We start from the raw sequence: 19,631 nt of genomic DNA, 5'->3' as shown, positions 1-19,631 counted from the left end.
GCTGATTTTGTCTGAGAGGAAAAACAAGAACAATAATATAAAAAAACTGTTTAGACTTATAATATTCGCTGTTAGATTTCAATTAAGTGTGAAATCTTTATCTTCAACCACTTTAATTTATTGTGCATTACTGCATTTACATTTACTGCACAATCAACTCATTCTCACCCTGGCCTCTGCCTTTCCATCACCACTCTTTTCTCCATATCTCATATTTTCATTTCTGTTCCCTCCATTCATTCTAGCACTAGCTGATTGTCCTCAGTACTAATGCATTTCACCTCTAAGCTGTTTCTTTGTGTTGAATATAAATGTTTTTTTGTGTGTGCACACAATTAAATGCTTGCTCTATAGACTCTAAAGTCTAGAGTTGCTACCAACTGCTAACTGTGTTGTGGAGGCACATTTTTGTGGTTCATTAGTTCGAAGGAGAATGTCCTCTCATTTGATATTAGTGATCCTTGAACTGGCAAATGTTCAAAGGGCAGACAACAATGACTATAAATGACCCTCATGTCAAAGACAGCTGTTCAAAGTATTTAAGTGTGCAAATGTTGAATTTTTTAGATGGCTGTTAATTGATTCATTCATTTATTGGATCGCTTATCGCCGTATGGGTCACAGGAGCCTATCCCAGTGAATTGTGGGGAGTAGGCGAGGGAAACCCTAAACTGATTGTCAAATAAACAAACATTCATACTCACACTTATACCTAGGGACAAATACACATTATGATAGACTGGAGCACTGGTGCATGTGTTAAAGAGTATTAATGACATCATGAGCAAGGATGGGCAATCTGTGATACTCCTATTCGATTGGCTAAAATATTGGCGGCTTTGATAAAATGACTGCCCTAATTTCAGGGTGCCATTCCTTGAATTACTGTTTTTTTTAATCATAATTACAAATTATAAAATTGAAAGACCCAAGATTCGTTCTTCTGAGAAGTACATGTTTCAGGGCTTATCTGTTCCCTTTTTTCTTTGGCTGCCATTGATAGTGCTAGACTTCCAATCCATTTTTAATGAGAGGCTAGAAGCTTCTAGCCCAGGGGTGGGCAAACTATTCCACAAAGGGCCGCAGTGGGTGCGGGTTTTCATTCCAACCCATTGAGAGGGCACCATTTCACCAATCTGGTGTCCTACAAGTGCAATCAGTGGTTTGCAATCAGGTGCTTCTTGTTTTCTGCAGAAAGCTCATTGGTTAAACTGTCTGTGCTATATTGGTTGCCCACCCCTGTTCTATCCTTTCCAGGGGCTCCTGTCAATAGCAGCCATTGGAAATTAATTGGACTTCCCTCATTGTCAATGGCAAGCTGACTTTAATGATACCAAAATCTTCTACATATAGAACATGCTTGCATACAAATGGAAGGTAATGCAAGTCTAAAAGGTTGTAGATGTTACAAATTCTTTTGGTAGAGTTATTGTCCATTGTGGTTGATTTAATGTGTCAACAAAAAATACAAAGGGCATTTTTATCCATTCATACCCATTTTTCTATGTTGAGAATTAATTAATTCACTTGGAAACATCAATTAGCTGAGAAGTGACGCTTTACTTGCACACTATCTCATTGGGAGGCTTGAAGCAATATGTCAAGTGAACACTGGATGTTTTTAGGGGGTTTCAATAGAGTAAAACTAAAAAAAGGTAGAGATATATTTGCATCTGCCTATTTTGTCAAGTACAAAGGCGAGTGTGAGTTTTCCGCCGGGGAACGTTGTTTCCAGAAATTGTTGTTTCTCTTAAAAAAAAAAAAAAGTGGCAGAGTAATGTTGTGTGCCTGCGTTCTGGATTTACAAGTACATGGGTTCCGACTGATGTTCAGTAAATGTTAGCATAGAAACATTTTAGGTACGAGTTAAAAATGAATCATAGCATTGAATAGGAATTGGGAATGAAGACCTACAGAATCTTATTATACATTAAAATGATATACGTTTATTTGGATTGTTTTTACATCTTTTACCAATAGCACCATTTTAAAAGTGTATTAATTAACAGATGCTCTATTTGAATATGCTGGTTATTGATTGATTACAAACACATTTAAATACTGGGCAGGCTCGGAACTTAAACATAAAGGGGGCACAATTTGTATCTCTGTCAAAAGTGGCCCCAAAAGAAAATAAAAAATAAGTTTAAAAAAAATAAAGTACACCAAAAGCTGAAAGATGATCCAATACGTGGCGCACCTCACGAGACCACAGCTCAGCAAAAATCCAAGGATTAACTCTTGACCTCAACAAGGAGGTTTAAGACAAGACGAAAATCTACCCGAGGTGAAGTAAGCAGATTTGCATTCATTGCAGAAGAGTCCAGTCTCACCATTCTCTTTTGACAGTTTTTCTAAAAATATTGTTCTATCTTACATCATAACATGGAAAAGGGATTCATTGTTGGACATTTTTCTTCCATAAGAAAAGTGTTCATTGGTTTCTCTAATTTTAAAAATCCCAATTCATGAAACAGACTCAAACATTTTGTAATATGTAGTTGATACAGTGGATTTAGGATTACTATGAATATGCTGAAAATGCAAATACATAAAAAGTTCTTAAAACGGTGTGCAACGGTTTATTTTGATGTCTATAACAGTCTATATACTTAACATCTTTTAAAAAACACTTTAAATACACTTCTGACCCATTTGATCATTTTCCATTCCGCTTATCCTCACAACGATCACAGGGGTGCTGGAGCCTATTCCGGCCAATTAGGGGTCACCCTGAATAGGTTGCCAGTCAACCAAAGGGTCCAAAGACACAAAAAAAACAGCACACCTAATCACACAAAAACACACACACACGCCTTGAGAAAATCTATCCACCGGGCACAGGGGAAACATCCAAACACCATGCGGGAAGGTCGGAACCCCTAGTGATTAAACCCTCAAATACGGAGCTGTGAGGCAGAGGTGCTAACCACTCTTTCGTGGTGTCACTCCATTTGTAGATAGTTTTAAGAAATATTGTCGTGTTGTCGCCATTTGATGTGACAGACACATACACATCAGATGGTTCTCTTATGACGTTGGGCCGGCTTTTAACTCAGGCCCAGACAGCATTTTAGCGTGTCTGTGCAGTGAGCCGTGAAAACCTTGTAATAAACTGAGTCTTGCCATGTAAGCAGTAGTCACATAAAGGCTGCATTCAATAGCCAAAACGAGCTGGGAAAATATCAATATATATCACAAATGGGTGCCGTCTAAATATTAACCCCAACTTTACTACGTGGTACTATGGGCTAATGTAGTAGGAACAACTGCCGTCCTTCGTTGGAGATATATGTATGTATTATATATATGTATGCATATGTATGTGTGTATATATATATATATATATATATATATATATATATATATATATATATATATATATATATATATATATATATATATATATATATATATATATATATATATATATATATATATATATATATATATATATATATATATATATATATTTATATTTATATATATACACATTTTATATTTACACAAACATACATACACGTACACATATACATATATACACATATACACACACATACAGTCATATCTCTTCTTACGAATACTTCTAGGTATGAAATTTTTAGGTTACGGAAGCTTTTTATCTGCAGTTGGGTGCCTCGGCATACGAAAAAGATCCAAATTCCGAAATGCCCCAAAAAGTAAATGCATTTCCTTATCCATTGTTTTATTTTGAAAATATTGTAGCGGGTGCATTGATTCTCACTTTAGAACCTTGCTACACTTAACTGGGCTCTCATTGGCTGTCATTCAACAAATTGATATTGAAAAACATTTCTTTTCCTCGCTACACTCTCTGAAAATAGTGGTCCCTTTCTTTTTCACACCTATTTTATTTTCTCTTCCATGTTTTTGTGTCCAGCTTCAAAAGGTGGCTACCATAGAGAGATGTACTGTACAGCAGGGGACAGCACCCTAGAGATGAAGTGGGAAAGGGTTCCTGTTGGGGAGGAAGGTCATGTAGAGGGTGAGCATCTTCAAAGAATCATCGATTTTTTATCCACATCCACCAAAGCAAGGGAGCATCTTTGGTGTTGTGACTGCTTATACACGAGTGCCCGGCAACCTGTGTCACTAGCTTTCTCAGAGAGTTACAAGCTAGAATGTGGATTTTTTTCAAAGAAACCCGGAGAAAGTCTAAGCTATGGGTCACACAGACCACGCTGCTGCAATGTTCCGCTAAAATATTGGAAGTGATGTCTATGTTTACAATACTCAAGAAATGTGTTTCATCATGAATGCATGTGGGAGAAAATGAAGGATTAGAAAGAGAAAGAAACGAAAGAAGAGATAGAGAAAATTAGCAGGAAAATACTTTGATAAATCACTAAGGAGTTAAGGAGCTGTCGAACACATTTATCCTGTCCAATTGTTCTTCCCTCTATCTGCCTTAACAGATGGCATAAGGGTCATCGGTGTGAAGGGGTGTGCACGTGTTTGTGTATGTGTGTGTGTGTTTGCATGGGTGGAACTCAGACCTGATATGTGTACCTGGTGGACAAATGATATAGCATGCATTTCAGTTTGTTTTTAGTTCTTTGTTCAATCAGAGACTGTCTTTAATCAATCCACAGAAACTGAACCGCACATCAATCACCATTGATGGTGGTCAACGAGTTAAATATGAAAAGAAAGGATTTCGTGCACTAACAGACAGCCTTTTCACTTGAAATTATTGGACACCTATCACTATCTCTGGCAGACAATGGCACCCAATAAATTAGAAACTGTTTTTCCAGAGTCTTGCTCAACAACATTTAAAATTAGCTACTTGGACCCAGGCTTCAAACCTACAGCGCGTTGGACAGTGGATAAACTAATCCCCAAATTGAGCCATATCCATATTTCATGTGAAGGCACTAAATATCCCCTTTATATATCCATATGCTGCATGGTAATTGGGGTTTCCTGGAGGGCGGATCTTCTTGCTTTTGGTGCCAAGGGCATGAATTCCTTACAGAGAGGCTGATAAATCAACTTCTAATAAGCCAGCTAACATGAAGTGCGTATTTATGGCTGCCCACTCCCCAAGGCCAATGCCACATGACCAGTTCTTGTATCTATCACATGTTAGGATACACATGCTTGTGAGAGAAGGACTACATTTGTAAGGAACATAACATTAGGGTGCATTTTTGGCAAAAAAAATAGATTAAAAATGCCATAATTATACAGGTAATAGTGGATCCAAAATTTTTGTTTCACATTTGTTAATTGAGTAGAGCTGTTTGTAACTCAGTCAAGGTTGTTGATGTTTCCTTCCAACTAAAGAAACCTGTGGTGAAGATCCGAGCCAGATGTGTATTTATTGTTTGTGTGTACTGCTTGGAGGAAAAAAAACTTGGCTAAAGGGAATTAGAGCTCAGCCCTGCTGTGATCAGAATTGATTTATCCCAAGATTGTCACCTTCCTCCATCTCTCCACCCCGACCAGTTCCTCGAGGCCCCGGGTCTTTCAACTTATCCAATTTGTATGGGTGTTGTTATTATTAGTGTTTCCACAGCACAGCGCTTTGGTCCTGGGCCATGGACAAACCACTTTATGATGCCGTGCATAATAAATATCATTGTGATTTTCCCTGGCTGGTAATTAAGTGTGGGGATAATTTGTCATAGTTAGTTAGAGCATGGTGGAATGGCGGTAAAGGGCTTAGAAGAAAGAGCATTGTGGCTGAGAAGGCCAACAGTTTCATGTGTTCAACTTATTTATAGCCAGAGCTGCAAATTGATCCTGGCACCTGCTGTGGTACAAGGCAGTAGGCCAACACAGGTCAAGGAAGATAAGACAGAATCTTTAATAGAGTTTGACTTTAACAATCTAGTAAGTTTGACAGCAATGTTTTTCGAGTTCCAATTACCGATTCAATCTGCATGCATGAAAACTTTTACAAAAAAAAAACTCGACATAACCACCAGGTTAATATGAAAAATATTTGAATTGTTTTTTGAAACTTGGAGAGACTGATAAGAGTCAGGGTCAATAATCTATTTAAGAGCTGACTGCCATACAATCACAATACAAACAATGCAAGTGCTCAAAACCATAGCATTAATAGTAAAGTGAAAACTCAAAATACAAAAAAAGTGCATTTTATGCAGTTTGCCTTCCAAGTGATCAGTTTGATTGAATGAATATACAATTTTTGTAAATCATCAAATCATCACCAGTCAGAATGAATGTAATGAACAACACACCAATGTCAGCCTCTGGCTATCCCATCTACAAAAGATTCTCTGATTGGTGTCTCGAGTTGCTGTTCAGATGTGACACAGCAATTGAGAATTCGACCTGTCTCTGATTACTTCAGTGACATACACAATTACCAAGCTCCTTCCTATGATTAAAGACCCTCATGTTTCTAGGACATCTTCTGCTTTGGCCACCTCTTTCAACAGTCATCCATTCTTTTGACAACACTATATTTCAGCGGCATCAGAAAGCCACCTATGCAATTCATTCCACCGTGAATAATCATTTTTCTAGAATCCCTCCAAGTCTTGAAGAACTATATAACCAGTTGGAAACACAAATTTGTTGCTGAGACATTTGTAATTCTGAGAAAGAATTATACAGTCCCTTTTTGCAATATTTTTATTGTCTGTTATCACACAAGCTTATTTGATTTTTGCTTTATACACATTCATTCATCTTCCATACAATCATTTATTTATCCTCGAAAGGGTTGCTGGAGCCTATCCCGGCTGACTTTGGACGAAAGGCAGACTACACTCTAGATTAGTCGCCAATGAGCCGTTGGGCACAGAGAGACAGACGACCATTCACACTCACAATCATATGGCATTTATCGTAAATATGCCAATATATAGATGTGATTTTTAACACTAAAGTTGTGGAATATACAAATGAACAAAGACAATTCACAGCCTTGATCTATAGTAATTGACTTGCATGATACGGGGACTATCTGCTGCACTTCAATGACTAACTCTGTCAGGTAATTTACTGCCATTTCATCCTGAAATCCCCACATAATTATCTTTCCAGTCTCCGACTTCTCATTTTATATTCCATTTGACTTTCTTCCTTTTCTGTCTTTTCGTTGTTTGTGTCCTTCTCTTTACACGCAGATGAGTCCCTTTATGGTTTAAACCCTTCCCTATTTGTAGGATTTTCTTTTACATGACTTATTTAAATAGTTATTCATGCCGAGCTGGCTAATTGTGGTTATATGGCAGTGTGGTTTGTCTTGCAATAAATACTGTAGATTGTGTATTTATTTATTTTTAGTTTTTTTCCTGCCAGTCTCAGTGCATGCAAAGTGTGCATGTCGTTGAGATTGATGTTTTTGCATATAAGGATATATAAATCACAAAATACGGAAAAGGTTATAACTGACAGGAAATTATCCCTGGTTATATAGTTCCTGATGCATGGGGAGAGTACTAAAGAATAGTTTTCGTATATGTATGTGTATTTGCAAAGAAATCTATCACAGGCATGGCAAATCATATATGGTAACTTTACCAAAGGGCCATCTGCATTTTAATAACCTAGACTAATGTTAGGTTTGGCTGCAGTATATATTACTGGATTCTTGCTAGCCGTCACAACACAGAGGATTTCACCTGCTTGCCTTTTTATTCTGCTGATGATAACTCTATGCTAATGGTATTTTCAGTTCACTTTTTATATCAGCCATTATTGAGTTTCCGGTGGATGTATCTTAGGGAACATGTATGAACAAAGTAAGAGGAGACATAGGGTGGCCTCTGAGATGTGGGTTTGAATTTGCATAATTTTACTTTGCATGTATGGGTTTTTTCCAAGTAGGCTTCTGGAGAGTACCTCTGTAGTTTCAATTATGTTGCTTGGTAAATAGTCCAAACTGGATATTTAATGAAGAATGAGTGTGTGTAACTCCTATCTTTGCCAAGATAAGATAAATGTATTTTAATTGTGTAGCAAAAAAGCAAAGAAATCATGTACATATTTATGAAACGAGCAATGTGTAACTGTATTTTGCTATACTAAACATTTTTGCTTTAAAAATAAATAGCAATTCTGAACCACTTAAAGGCAAAGAAGCGGACTCAAAAGGGATCAGGTAGCCTCTGTTTTCCAAACAGCTATTAAATCAAGCCACAATCAAAACAAACATGCCCATAGAATTACACAAAAATGTTATCAATCCAACTCCAGTTCCCTAAAGTACTTTAAAAGCTACATCCGAGTATATTAACTGAGTGTATATTAGTGATGTCGTCTAGCCAAGGGACTTGCTGTGTGTCTATGCATTGAACTTAGGGAATCTTAATGAAATAAAAAGGCTAGGTGTGACATTGTGTTTACCTGCAAAGACTGCCAAGCTGTCCCTGGACACAGGCAGAATAATGCATTTAATGTGCTGTGGCTAGATGAGAAAATGTGTTTTTCCCCAAATTCCCTTAACAACAGGGGAGCAGAGGGTGGGATGTAGCCAGAGAACAAAGACGACAGAAAAATGTACACTGGAGAAGAACACCGGGCGGGAGAACACAAAAAATCTGTGTTTGCAAATTATAAGTTAAAAGCCTTTACATTCTACGCAGCATACCATATCCCCGGGGAACATTGTCCTTTCAACAGAAAAACTCTTATTAGGAGAATGCAGGGAGGGAGATAACCTCAGAGTTTTCATAGAGTTGAATTGAAAGAAAAAAGATTGGAAATTATTTGCTATGCTATTTACAATCAGCCAAAAAACATACCTACAAGGTACAAGCAATAACAGTGATGAATAAGATTTTATAAGAATTATTTAAGTTAATTGAGGAGGAATAAAAAAATAAAAATCTAAGTTACCACACTTTCAAATGAAACACTGCCTGCAACACAATGCCATTTAATTAAACGTAATTACTACAACTGTAGTATGAAATAAATATGATCCTTGCACTGAATCTCTTTGCCAAACCGTCATTCACAAAGAGTATCATCAAGGACATACCCTCACTACATTAGAAGATTCTGTCAATTCCACAAATAGGTGAATTGCACCCTACATATATCAAAATGCACCATTTATTTTACATGGCAAAATAGTCATTTTTGCTAAATGTGGAGTAGAGTGTAGAAAATAATTTATTGTGCAGATTGATACAACTACTAAACTAAAAGAATGAGACAGAAAATTAAGTTGGTCAGTCACCTGCAGAGAAATGGACCAACCAATCAAATGGCCTTGCACTGGCAATATCCCCATTAAAAACTAATGAGGTGTTCCCTGGATCAAGGTCTGGGTAATCTATCAAATCCCACAGTAAGATTAATATTTGAGATTTCCTGAAAACTAACAAATGGACTGTACTAAACCTGGCCTACCTAGCTTGAAAGAAACACTTATCTATGTACACAGCTCCATCATCTACTGCTCCTTTGCCGTCAAGTTATACCCGAGGCAATAATCTCATCGCCTCGTATTGGTAGATGTGGCATATGATTGCAATATCACAACAAAAAAGAACAGACAGAAAACAAATAGATACTCAATCATCATGTTTAGTCATAATGACTTAAATTACCACATAATTAAATTGTTGTTAGTATGCAAACTCACATTTTAGACTACTGTATATAATTAAGTGTCTGCTGGTGCATCTTCTTTTGAAAGCAACATATTTGAGCTTCAGCTTCAGGTTTAGGGAAAATTAATGGTGGAAAAAAGGAATAACGCTTAATGAATAAAACTGTGGAATACAGCATGATCACCATAGTAAGCCAATTTATGTGTTTGCAGAAATATAAAATTTGGGCAAGTGAATATTTTTTGGTAAGTAAATAATAAAAAAAAAAAAACCTGTCCACATGTGTACAATATTATATTTTTTAGTGGAATTGACAATAGACATCAAATCATATGCCTCCTCTAACCCTTCTGCTGCTAATTTGAATTAGTTTGACAACAAGCCCAGTGAAAATAGATAGGACATCTAGCACCATCAATGACAGCCAATGAGGAAAATATTATAGACATACTATAATCTCACTGTGAAAGAATAAAAATTCACACTCACCACCCTGGTTGGTCCTGACAGTAATGATGGCGACCTGTCGAGGATAGGAACTCATCTCTGAAACCCCGTTGAGTGATTCGATCTCAAAGGTGTAATTGGCGTGCGCTGAGAAGTCCGTGACGGTGACCGAAGCAGTAGTCAGGCCTAATGGTTGAGGCAAGAAACGCAGCTCTTCCTCACAAAGTTGGCACTGGTCAGGCTCTGGACCACAGCGTTTACATTGCACGTTATAGGTGAGATCTCGACGACCTCCGGTGTCACTGGGGGGTGACCATTCCAGCACCAGACATGAGTCATTGAGGTTGAACAGTACGTTACGGGGAGGGGACGGAGGACCTGTCGAGAGAAGGACAAATCACTCTATGGATATTTTGGAAAACATTTTTAACTTTGAAAATGTTGAATGAGTTCACAATGAGTCACATTGAAATCAAATTAATGGATATTTTGATACATTTTGCACCTATTTCCTGAGAGTACTGGATCCTAATATCTTGCCAATAAATTAAGGAAAGGAACAAAGCATCCCTGTAAAATATTTTCATATTGTAGTGGGAGTTTTTTTCCACTGCTATTAATGTACTTTGTTTCTTTTGGTATTACACTTGTGCGTTATTTTAAACAAGGAAAAATATGAATCCATCTTGCCACCCAATGGGGGAGTTGTTCTTTCGCCTGACTTATGTGTGAACAATGTAGGTTCTATTCCCACTCACTGGTGGTGGTATTGTGAGTGCAAATGGTACCAGCATGCTGAGACTCAAGTGTGATTTTCAATACATCTTTCAAGAGTCACGTGTCATGATTTTCCACACGGGAAAATGAAACTTGCATTAATTTTCTATCAGTTGAGGATTAATCTGTATATGACTAATTAGCCCCCACTGGAACATAAAACTCAATGTATGCTTCTTTTTAGACAAACAGCAATCCACCAGAAGCATGTTTTTAGAATGTGAGACAAAGCTAAAGACAACTCTAGCTCCAAAAACAGTTATTTTGTTAATAATTCGAGGGACCACACTAGAGCATTCCTTCCACAAAACCACACAAAAACCTTGGATGCCTTACTGTGTGAGTAGATCACACAGAGAGAGAAAAAAATACTGCACTCTGACCCATGGGGTATAGTTCAATTCACAACTCAAAGCAATGCCAATTATAAAAAAAACAAGTTTGCCACTAAAGGCATACCATGTTGTTCACAGCTTATTGGCACATCTCCATCTATTACATTCTTTCACCTCCTGTTCATTTCGATATTCTTTGCGCTTCCTGGATACGCGTGTTTGTGCATCAGAGCAATCATCGTGCTGTAGCAGGCAGTCAGCCATCACCAGGGTGGAGTCAAAAGGCCTGGGAGATTTCAAAACCCCTTTCCTGCCAAGTTCAGTGTCTGCCAAGACAATGTGATGTTCTTTCTCCCTCAGCAAGCCTCTATCCTTCTCTACCTTTGCTGGAAATCTCAGCAGACAATGATGCTCCTCCTCCACTTCTGTCCTCGTATGTCCATTCTTTCCCTGGCTTTATCTGTCCCTCCCCTTGTCAGCCATCATCTCACCTACTCTATTCTCTCCACAGAGTAGAATCCACCCACCTTGCCCTCTTGTGGATCAACCCCACTGCCATCAATCAGCCTCTATTCTCCTCTAAAGGGAGATTGGGATCAGTATCCTCCTTCCTTTCTTGCCTCAGCATCTCTCCAACCCATGTTTCCTCCACCTTTGTCACTTCTATTTTGATGTTTCTTCCTTTTGCTTATTTAATAAAATAATCTCTATGATTTTGTTGAGTGTGCACATTTAATATTGTATTAATCGCAGCACAAGTGGACAAAAAATGAACTTTGTGTGCATTTTTCTCTTTTTATTTCACTTCTGTTTTATGGAAAACTAAATGTTAATTGATTGACTGTCATTGACGGTCCTAAGCATCCAATCAGTGTTGTTTGACCATTTTGTTAATCACCATTTTAAAAATATATTTTATGAATAAATCAATAAATTAAATTTTTATAAAAATATATCATACTTAGTTATTTCAAAATACTTCATTTATTGCCTACCCTTGAGCTGTAATATTGTAGTATAAATATGATTTTGTGGAGCTCTGCCAAAACCTTCGAATGATGATTAATTTTAGACATGCTGTAGTAAATGTTAAACTTTTTCACTCAAAGAATTCCATCTTTCAGATTAAAATCCTTTCTACACAATGCATCACACAAATACACTCCGCCTCCATAGAAAGATTTCATTCATGTTCTCGTCTAACTAAATGACAGCTAAATGGCTTTTTAATTAAAGGGGAATAAGTCTAATTAAACTTTAATTTAATGCAAATAATACTTTGTAATTACTGTCAATGAAACATAGACGAGGCAGGCAATCCACATGAAATTAATTTGATTATGCGTAGTAGAATTTGACTCAGGACAGATATGTATTAAATACCATAAAGATCAGCATGAGTCTGGGTTATATAACAAGTTTAGGTGCAGTCCATGTCAATCACAATTCTATATTTCAAAGTGGTCGAATAATAATTATCCTCCGAATTAGGCACGAATCATTTGCAGCTTAACAGAGGCATTTAAATATGAATCCTGATTTAAAAACAGCAATGTGCTTTACAGTGCTAATTATGGCCATAAGCAGAACATCGCATTATTAAGATGGTAGAGCATACTCACGTGTGCAAGCCATAGTTGAGGGATCTTTTACAGCCCGGAAATAGCTTACTTCACATCGGCAGACTGAAGCGCCTTCTCCATAGCTGAAACTATTTGGTGGGCACTTGGTACACTTGATGTTTCCAGCAAAAGCTTTGTAGAAGCCTGGCTGGCATGCTGCGTGGGAATAAAAAAAAAAGTAGTGAGCGAGATATAAAAAAGACAACAATCTTACTATACAAGTTAGTGAAACAAGTTTTAGTTGTTATGCAAACTTGGCCATTACCCTATGAGTAATAAAAGGTTCATATAACAGTAGAATATAAGGATCAAAACAACATTTCTTCCAAATTATCCTCCCTTTTGTAGGTTGCATGGTCGAGTCATGGTTTATAATCCAAGTAAAAATATTATATTTTTGTTTCCTCTAATATATTTTTAACCCTTCCTTGTATAAAAAAAATAATAACTTAACCTCCAATGACTTGGGTAAAGAATTCATGGGCATCATATTTTGGATCATGTAGGGCAAATTTGTATACCAAATTGAATGTGATTTTTAACTATTGTGGGCTCTAGGACTCAATTGTTATAAATTATTTCTATATAAAGTTCAAAGAACAAAAATATGAATTCACAAATATTAAAATAAGAACATTAAAATAAAAACAGGATATATCTCCAATTACAATTAAAAAAAATATCTAAATTATTTACAGTGAATGAGCATCCATTTCAACTGTGAATGATCACAGCCAAGCCAGTCAAAATAAATATTGAGGACCATTAATGGCACCAATTAGTTATAACCTTATCTTCAACATCAGACAGGCCACGCCTTTCAAAATGCAGTTAATTACTGATACATAAATGCACACACGAACGCAAGATTGCTTCACAATGAAAAGTGTCATGTCTTGTGGCATACCAAGGCTACTGACATCATTAACCTTGTATAACACTGTGTCCTTGAGTCACAATCTATCTGTCAACCCCGACCCTCCTATACTAGATCCTTTTGACTCTGTCAGCCTAATGGGTCCTCCGGTTGACCTTTCATGAACTGAGCCAATGTTGCTTTTAAACCCTTGTAACAACATTCTGCCTCAATTTGTCTGGTCAGGCTCTGCCCCATGGCCACTCTGCTGCAACACTTGGCTGACAATGCATCAACTAAGAACTCACACTCAGCACACTGTCTTAAGAATGCTTACCACCTCGGACAGTAATAGAATAACCATTACAGTAAACTGATTGCCAAATGAGCATAGCATAATTGAGAAAGAACAGAATGGTAAAAGAAAGTCATTACAGCCTTGTGGTATAAAAATAAATAAGATAAAAGGAGCAAGATTCACTCAAGTGTGGAAGTTATGTATTCAGCAGTGGGAAATCCCCCAAAAGCGATGAATTAAAAAGAAAGAAACATGAATAAATGTAATAGTAAAAATATGACAAATGCTGACTATATTTTAGAAGAGTGTTTTTAAAAGGTGAGTTTATCGGAGAAGTATAATGAACTGCTGGAGCAAGGATATTCATGAAAAGAGAGATGACTGAGTCTGAGGTGTACAGTAAAAAAATCCACAAATCCGAGTGGTCAAGAGCTGAATTAATAAATAAACATACTGCTGCCACAGTACTTCTAAAAATATTTAATCAGACGAGTGTCTTTTGATTCTGTAAAGAGAGAGAAGTTGATAAATTGAAAAGCCAAAACTGGTACGATGAACAATAATAGGGGTTCTGCCAGTATTTTTATAAGCCTGGTGGGTTGGCAGGCTATTCTTGCCCTACCACAATAGTACAAAAAAAGGAAATATAAAAAAGATGACATATTTGAATTAAGTTAAAAATTATGTATAGGTTTTTATTTATTAAAAAAAAAAAGTTCATCACCAAGCTTTGAATGTTCGTGTGAATCCCTGTAACCAATATATTGTATACTGTGCACATTGTGATCCAGAGAAATAATACCTTTTCCCACTCCCTGCACTTCTTAATGACTTTGTCAAAAGAACTCCATAATAAAGGCACTTACAGCCAGCCTTTGTTATGTGCGGTGCTCAGAGTAGGGCTTATGGTGACCAAATGCCAACCTCGTTGCTAAGATACTAAAGGAAAAGCTTACAGGTTCGGGTGTACATTAGTTACACTAGAAAGCCCTTACTTTGATTGTAATGAGCCTTGATAAAAGACACCTCAAATAATGATCCATTTCATTATTTTTTTTCCCAACTGTCGCTTGCAAAATATAGAATATTTAAATTAATATTATCTCAATGGCTGCCACTGACAAAGGGCGATCTAAAATCCAAATCATACAGATCATGTCTACTAGATATAATTCACACTCACACATAGGGGAAATTTAGAGTGTCCAATAAACCTACCATGATTTTTTTTGAAATGTGAGAGGAAACCAAAGTACTCAAAGAAAATCCACTCTAGCCCAGGGAGAACATGCAAACTCCACACAGGTGGACCGACCAGAAAGCTAGAGCAGAGAGGCCGATGCGCTAACCACTCAGCCGTCGGGCCAGTGAAATTACATATACACTGTAAATACCAAGCATAGAACATGTGATGTGATGCAAAACTGAACATGCAATACATTGCTGAGGCAAGATAATCTGAGTTGGGTACAAGGAAATAGTTTTCTGAATCACTGGCCTTTGGGGGGCCTGCTCAACCATTGGCCCTGAGCCCAAGGTTAATGGGATCTGGAAGTCATCCAGAACATCTTCACGGCCCTAAACTGTGGGTTTGTCTGGCATTCCTGTTGGAACACCAAGTGGAATGCCTGACAATCCTTGGGTCCAGTACCGTTATAATATCATGCATAAATGTGGGTGAAAATTGTACCCAATCAGAGTACTTCGGTGGAGATTTTACAGCGGGTTGGGGTTAAGACAATAAAACGCTGATATTTAAATAACTAGATATTCCAAAAAAACAATGTCATTTCTAATCACATCATTCAAAGGGATTTTTAAGGTTATTCAAAGTGCACATTGATAAACATTTGAAACCCAGGAGAGTTGTATTGATTTATCACCTAAATTCAAGAAAATAGATATATTTTTTAGTTTGACAAACAAACAGAAACATCCCACTTTGTTAAACTGGTGCTTTTATTTTTTTCTAGAAAGTTAACATCATTTCAGGAAATATCAGTGCATTTACATGTATTTTGATGGTAAGCTATTTCTATGACATGACTGGTAGAACTCTATGTATAATAAGCAGGTTTGTTGTTAGCATGATCAGTCTTTGCAGCCGATGGGTGATGAATTCTTCTCCCGGTGTTCAGCGAAGAAGAACAATTCCAAGAGGAGCACAATTCTGCAGCATTTACTTGCAGAACCACATGAACAAATGTTGCAGAATAGTTCAACTCTTGAAATCAAAAGCAGTGAGGTGTGGAGGCGATGCAAAATGATAAAAGATCATGACAAAGATGTCAGCTCGGCACAAGCTTCCAACTAGACTTCACAAAAATCCATTTAATCCTCTTTTGTGTTCACTTTTACATTTTCAACATATGATAAGTGCTGGAGTTTGTCTATTTGTTTGTTGTTGTTGTTATTGTTCACTTTGTTGTGAGGCTTTAAATTTCATTATACTTGTAAGATGACAGTAAAACCATTCAATTCATCCCATGTAAAAATGTGCATAAGGATTGACTGTTGAAAATAGTTCTAAAATTTAAATACCTTTTATTTTTAGTTTTGGTTGATTACTGACATATACTTGATAAATGTATTGAAGTAGATTAGTTCTCAAGTCAATCTTACATGTTAGTACTCTTACTGCACTTTGAGAATCACCGACTTAGACTCCTTAGATTTTCATAATTAGGATTCAATTCAAACAACACCAAAGCATTTACAATTGGCTCCAAGCTATAGCAAAATGAATGTTTGTTGAATCAACAGGATTAATCTGTTTTGCTTCCAGCAGCTCAGCTTTTTCCAATGACACCAAACCTAAAAGACGATGAAATATCTCCACTATCCTATAGTATCTCTTGAGAAGTGGCACTCTCAAACCGACCCTTTAATAGTTTTTCATGCAATCAGAACCAATGCTCTCAACACTGGGATGACAGGGACTCTCTGCGACACATCCGCCCTCCTCTTCACTCTCTTCATTAGCTGATGTGATTGCAACCTCTGATTTGCACTGAAGGATTAGTTTGCCTCAGAACATATCTCTGCTGGAGTGTCAGGAATGGTCTTGTTTAGTTTGTAATAAAACTCAGTCAACTTAAATGCTGCATGAATGTTAATACTGTTCATCTGTCTGATAGCTATTTAAAATGTAGCTTAACACTTTGTATGGCACTCATTTAACTCACTGGCTACTATAGCAACAAATCCTATCCATTTTGACAGGGAAAGGCTGGGAGCAAATGACGGCTGCCAACCCCTCTCAGTCAAAACAAATTGGCTGTCTGGCATCATCAATGGACCTAAAAGATGAGTTTTCAGAGGCAATGTCTGGCAATGAGTTATGATTTCATTTGAATTAAATTTAAACAGAAAATAACTGAATAAAACAATGATAATTCATTTAAAAAATGGGGCACAAAGTCAGATTTATGTTATACTTGCTTACCAAACATGGCCCATGTTTTTAAAAACAGTCGTGAGGATTTTGTTATCATTAATCTCTCATGCAGATCTGAATAAATGAATAAATAATTGCCAAGCGGAAGGAATAGTGGTTAAGCACGTCCACCTAACACTTCTGAGATTGAGGGTTCAATCCCCGGTGGGTTCTGACTTTCCTGTGTGAAGTTTGCATGTTCTCATCATGCCTTTGTGGCTTTTGTCCGGGTAATCTGGTTTCCTCTCACATCCAAAAACATACACAGCAATCCCTGTTGAACACTCAAAATTGCCCTTTAGTAGGAATGTGAGCACATATTGGTGTTTGTCTTATTGTGCCCTGCAATTGGCTGGAGACCAATTCAGGGTGTGACCCACCTCCTGCCCAAAAATGACTGGGAAAGGCTCCAGCACCACTCTTGATGCTTGCAAGGATCAACGGAACGGGAAATGAATCGATGAATGAATGAATGATACCTATTTTGTCTGCTGTCTGCACTTCTTTTGTAGTCTCCTACCAAAATACAGTATTTTCTTTTGCTTTCGCACATGGACAGGATAGTGGTACTGATTACATGGTCTCTATTTGTCATTTGGGTCACATAAAAATACACATTAAGTGTGTGTATTCTGCCTGTAGACCTCACTGTTTTCAATGGCTCCCTAATTCAAGTCTCTATCATGAGTTACTCTGCAAAAGTGCCTGGTGATCACAGGGAAAGTAAATGAGTATTGAACCAGTGTCTTAGTTTGTTGGGATGGATGAGGACGGATAAAGGACGCAAACAGCAGCCAGTAGCTGAAAGTAAAGCTGGGTCGATATTTAATTGGACAGTGAAATTTTTTGGTGCAATTTTGGTACTTTGCACACAGATGGTAGACTGAAAAGTGAAAAAAAAAGATCGTTGAAAGCTTATGCAAATATTCTATACCTGTCAAAAGTATTGACAGATTTTTCATGACTTGGAAGAGATTAAGCTTTGATTAGTAGTGCATATTGGCTTTTAACTCATTGGGTGTTATTGACAGTTTAAGATTAGACATCTATCACGATCAATGACAGCGCAGTATAGTCACTCAATGGTAATCATCACAGTTGAAATGGATTTGATGTCGATCACTCTTAACGACAGTCCAGGGGTTAATAATTTCTTCAAACGCAGTTGTGTATGAAGTCAATTAAGGCTTTTGATTTGATTTTAAATGAGGAAAAACAGGCTATCATTAAGAATTAAAAATTTGACTTCAAAATGTACTTCCATTGCTTAAAGATGTACCTATTCCCATACCCAGTCTTGATTTATAGTGCAAGTTTAATGTAGTTAATTAGACTAAAACCTTGTTGTATAGTGGTTTGTTAAATTTATTTGCCTTTGGATAAGATAAAATGGGTGCTGATTCATTATTGGAAAGGAAGGAGAGGCAATAAACTTTTAATTCTGCTTATTTTAAAAAGAAAGCCTTTTCACAAGGATAATCAGAGTCAATTATCTCTGCTATTGACTGCACTGAGTGTGTTAGCAACTCTATAAAAGATTCAAGCTGTCAGATGTACACACCTCTTACCTACAATAAGATAACTGATAATTGCAAGTACAACTTTCAATGTTATGGAAATTAAATTGTGTTTGGTTGTTGTTGGAAGATATAGTACATTGACACAAAAATAAGATATTAACAAAAGACAGCCATAATATAAAATCCCCCAAATCTACTGCTAATTTTTGGAGGCGGATGGAACAATTGTGTTATTGTGAGCAAAAGAAAACAGACAAATCAAAGGTCTCAGAGTCAGATTTAAAGGTAACAGATTCACTAGAAGAACAATTGGAAATGTTTTATAACTAGAAAACCTCAAGGACAACTCTTTAAGGATGTTTTATGAGTTACAGCCTGGTGGGCCATTTGTTTTATGTAACCAGAGTAGAGCTTGTGGCTAGATGTCAATTAAGTTGTATTTTGAACAACCAAAAAGCAGTTGTGATAGTTGAATTAAATATATAGCACAAGTTATTTCCCTTTATGTAATTCATATAAAATTATTACCAGACATTTCATGTGATAGGAGCATGTCAGCGACAAGAAAGGGAAAGGTCTATAGGACAGTGGTGTGGCCAGCCATGATCTTTGGCACAGTAGGTCTGAGGAAAAGACAAGATGCGCAGTTACAAGTAGCAGAGATGAAGATGGTGAGGTTGTCTTTAGGAGTGACTAGGTTGGATAGGATTAGAAATGAGACAAGGTCAAGGAGACCAGGCTTTGATGGTTTGGTAAAGTTCAGTGGAGCGATAGATA

The 19,631-nt window shown here is 37.0% G+C and overlaps 1 protein-coding gene across 8 annotated transcripts in view; it reads right to left on the bottom strand.

Annotated features, from left to right (window-relative positions):
- Positions 1–19,631, bottom strand: part of LOC144203892 (ephrin type-A receptor 6-like) — a 125,756-nt gene that overhangs the window by 30,968 nt on the left and 75,157 nt on the right. For all 8 annotated transcript variants that reach the window (XM_077727472.1, XM_077727476.1, XM_077727474.1 and 5 more), the window contains 2 exons: positions 12,745–12,900; positions 10,053–10,388 (listed from right to left, as the gene is read on the bottom strand). In XM_077727472.1, the coding sequence (XP_077583598.1) occupies positions 10,053–10,388; positions 12,745–12,900 (492 nt within the window). The remainder of the gene's footprint in view (positions 1–10,052; positions 10,389–12,744; positions 12,901–19,631) is intronic.

Source organism: Stigmatopora nigra, chromosome 11 (genome assembly GCF_051989575.1).
Source record: "Stigmatopora nigra isolate UIUO_SnigA chromosome 11, RoL_Snig_1.1, whole genome shotgun sequence".
Lineage (NCBI taxonomy): Eukaryota > Metazoa > Chordata > Actinopteri > Syngnathiformes > Syngnathidae > Stigmatopora > Stigmatopora nigra.
Note: the sequence above shows the minus strand (reverse complement) of the source record. Positions and strands in the feature narration are given on the sequence as shown.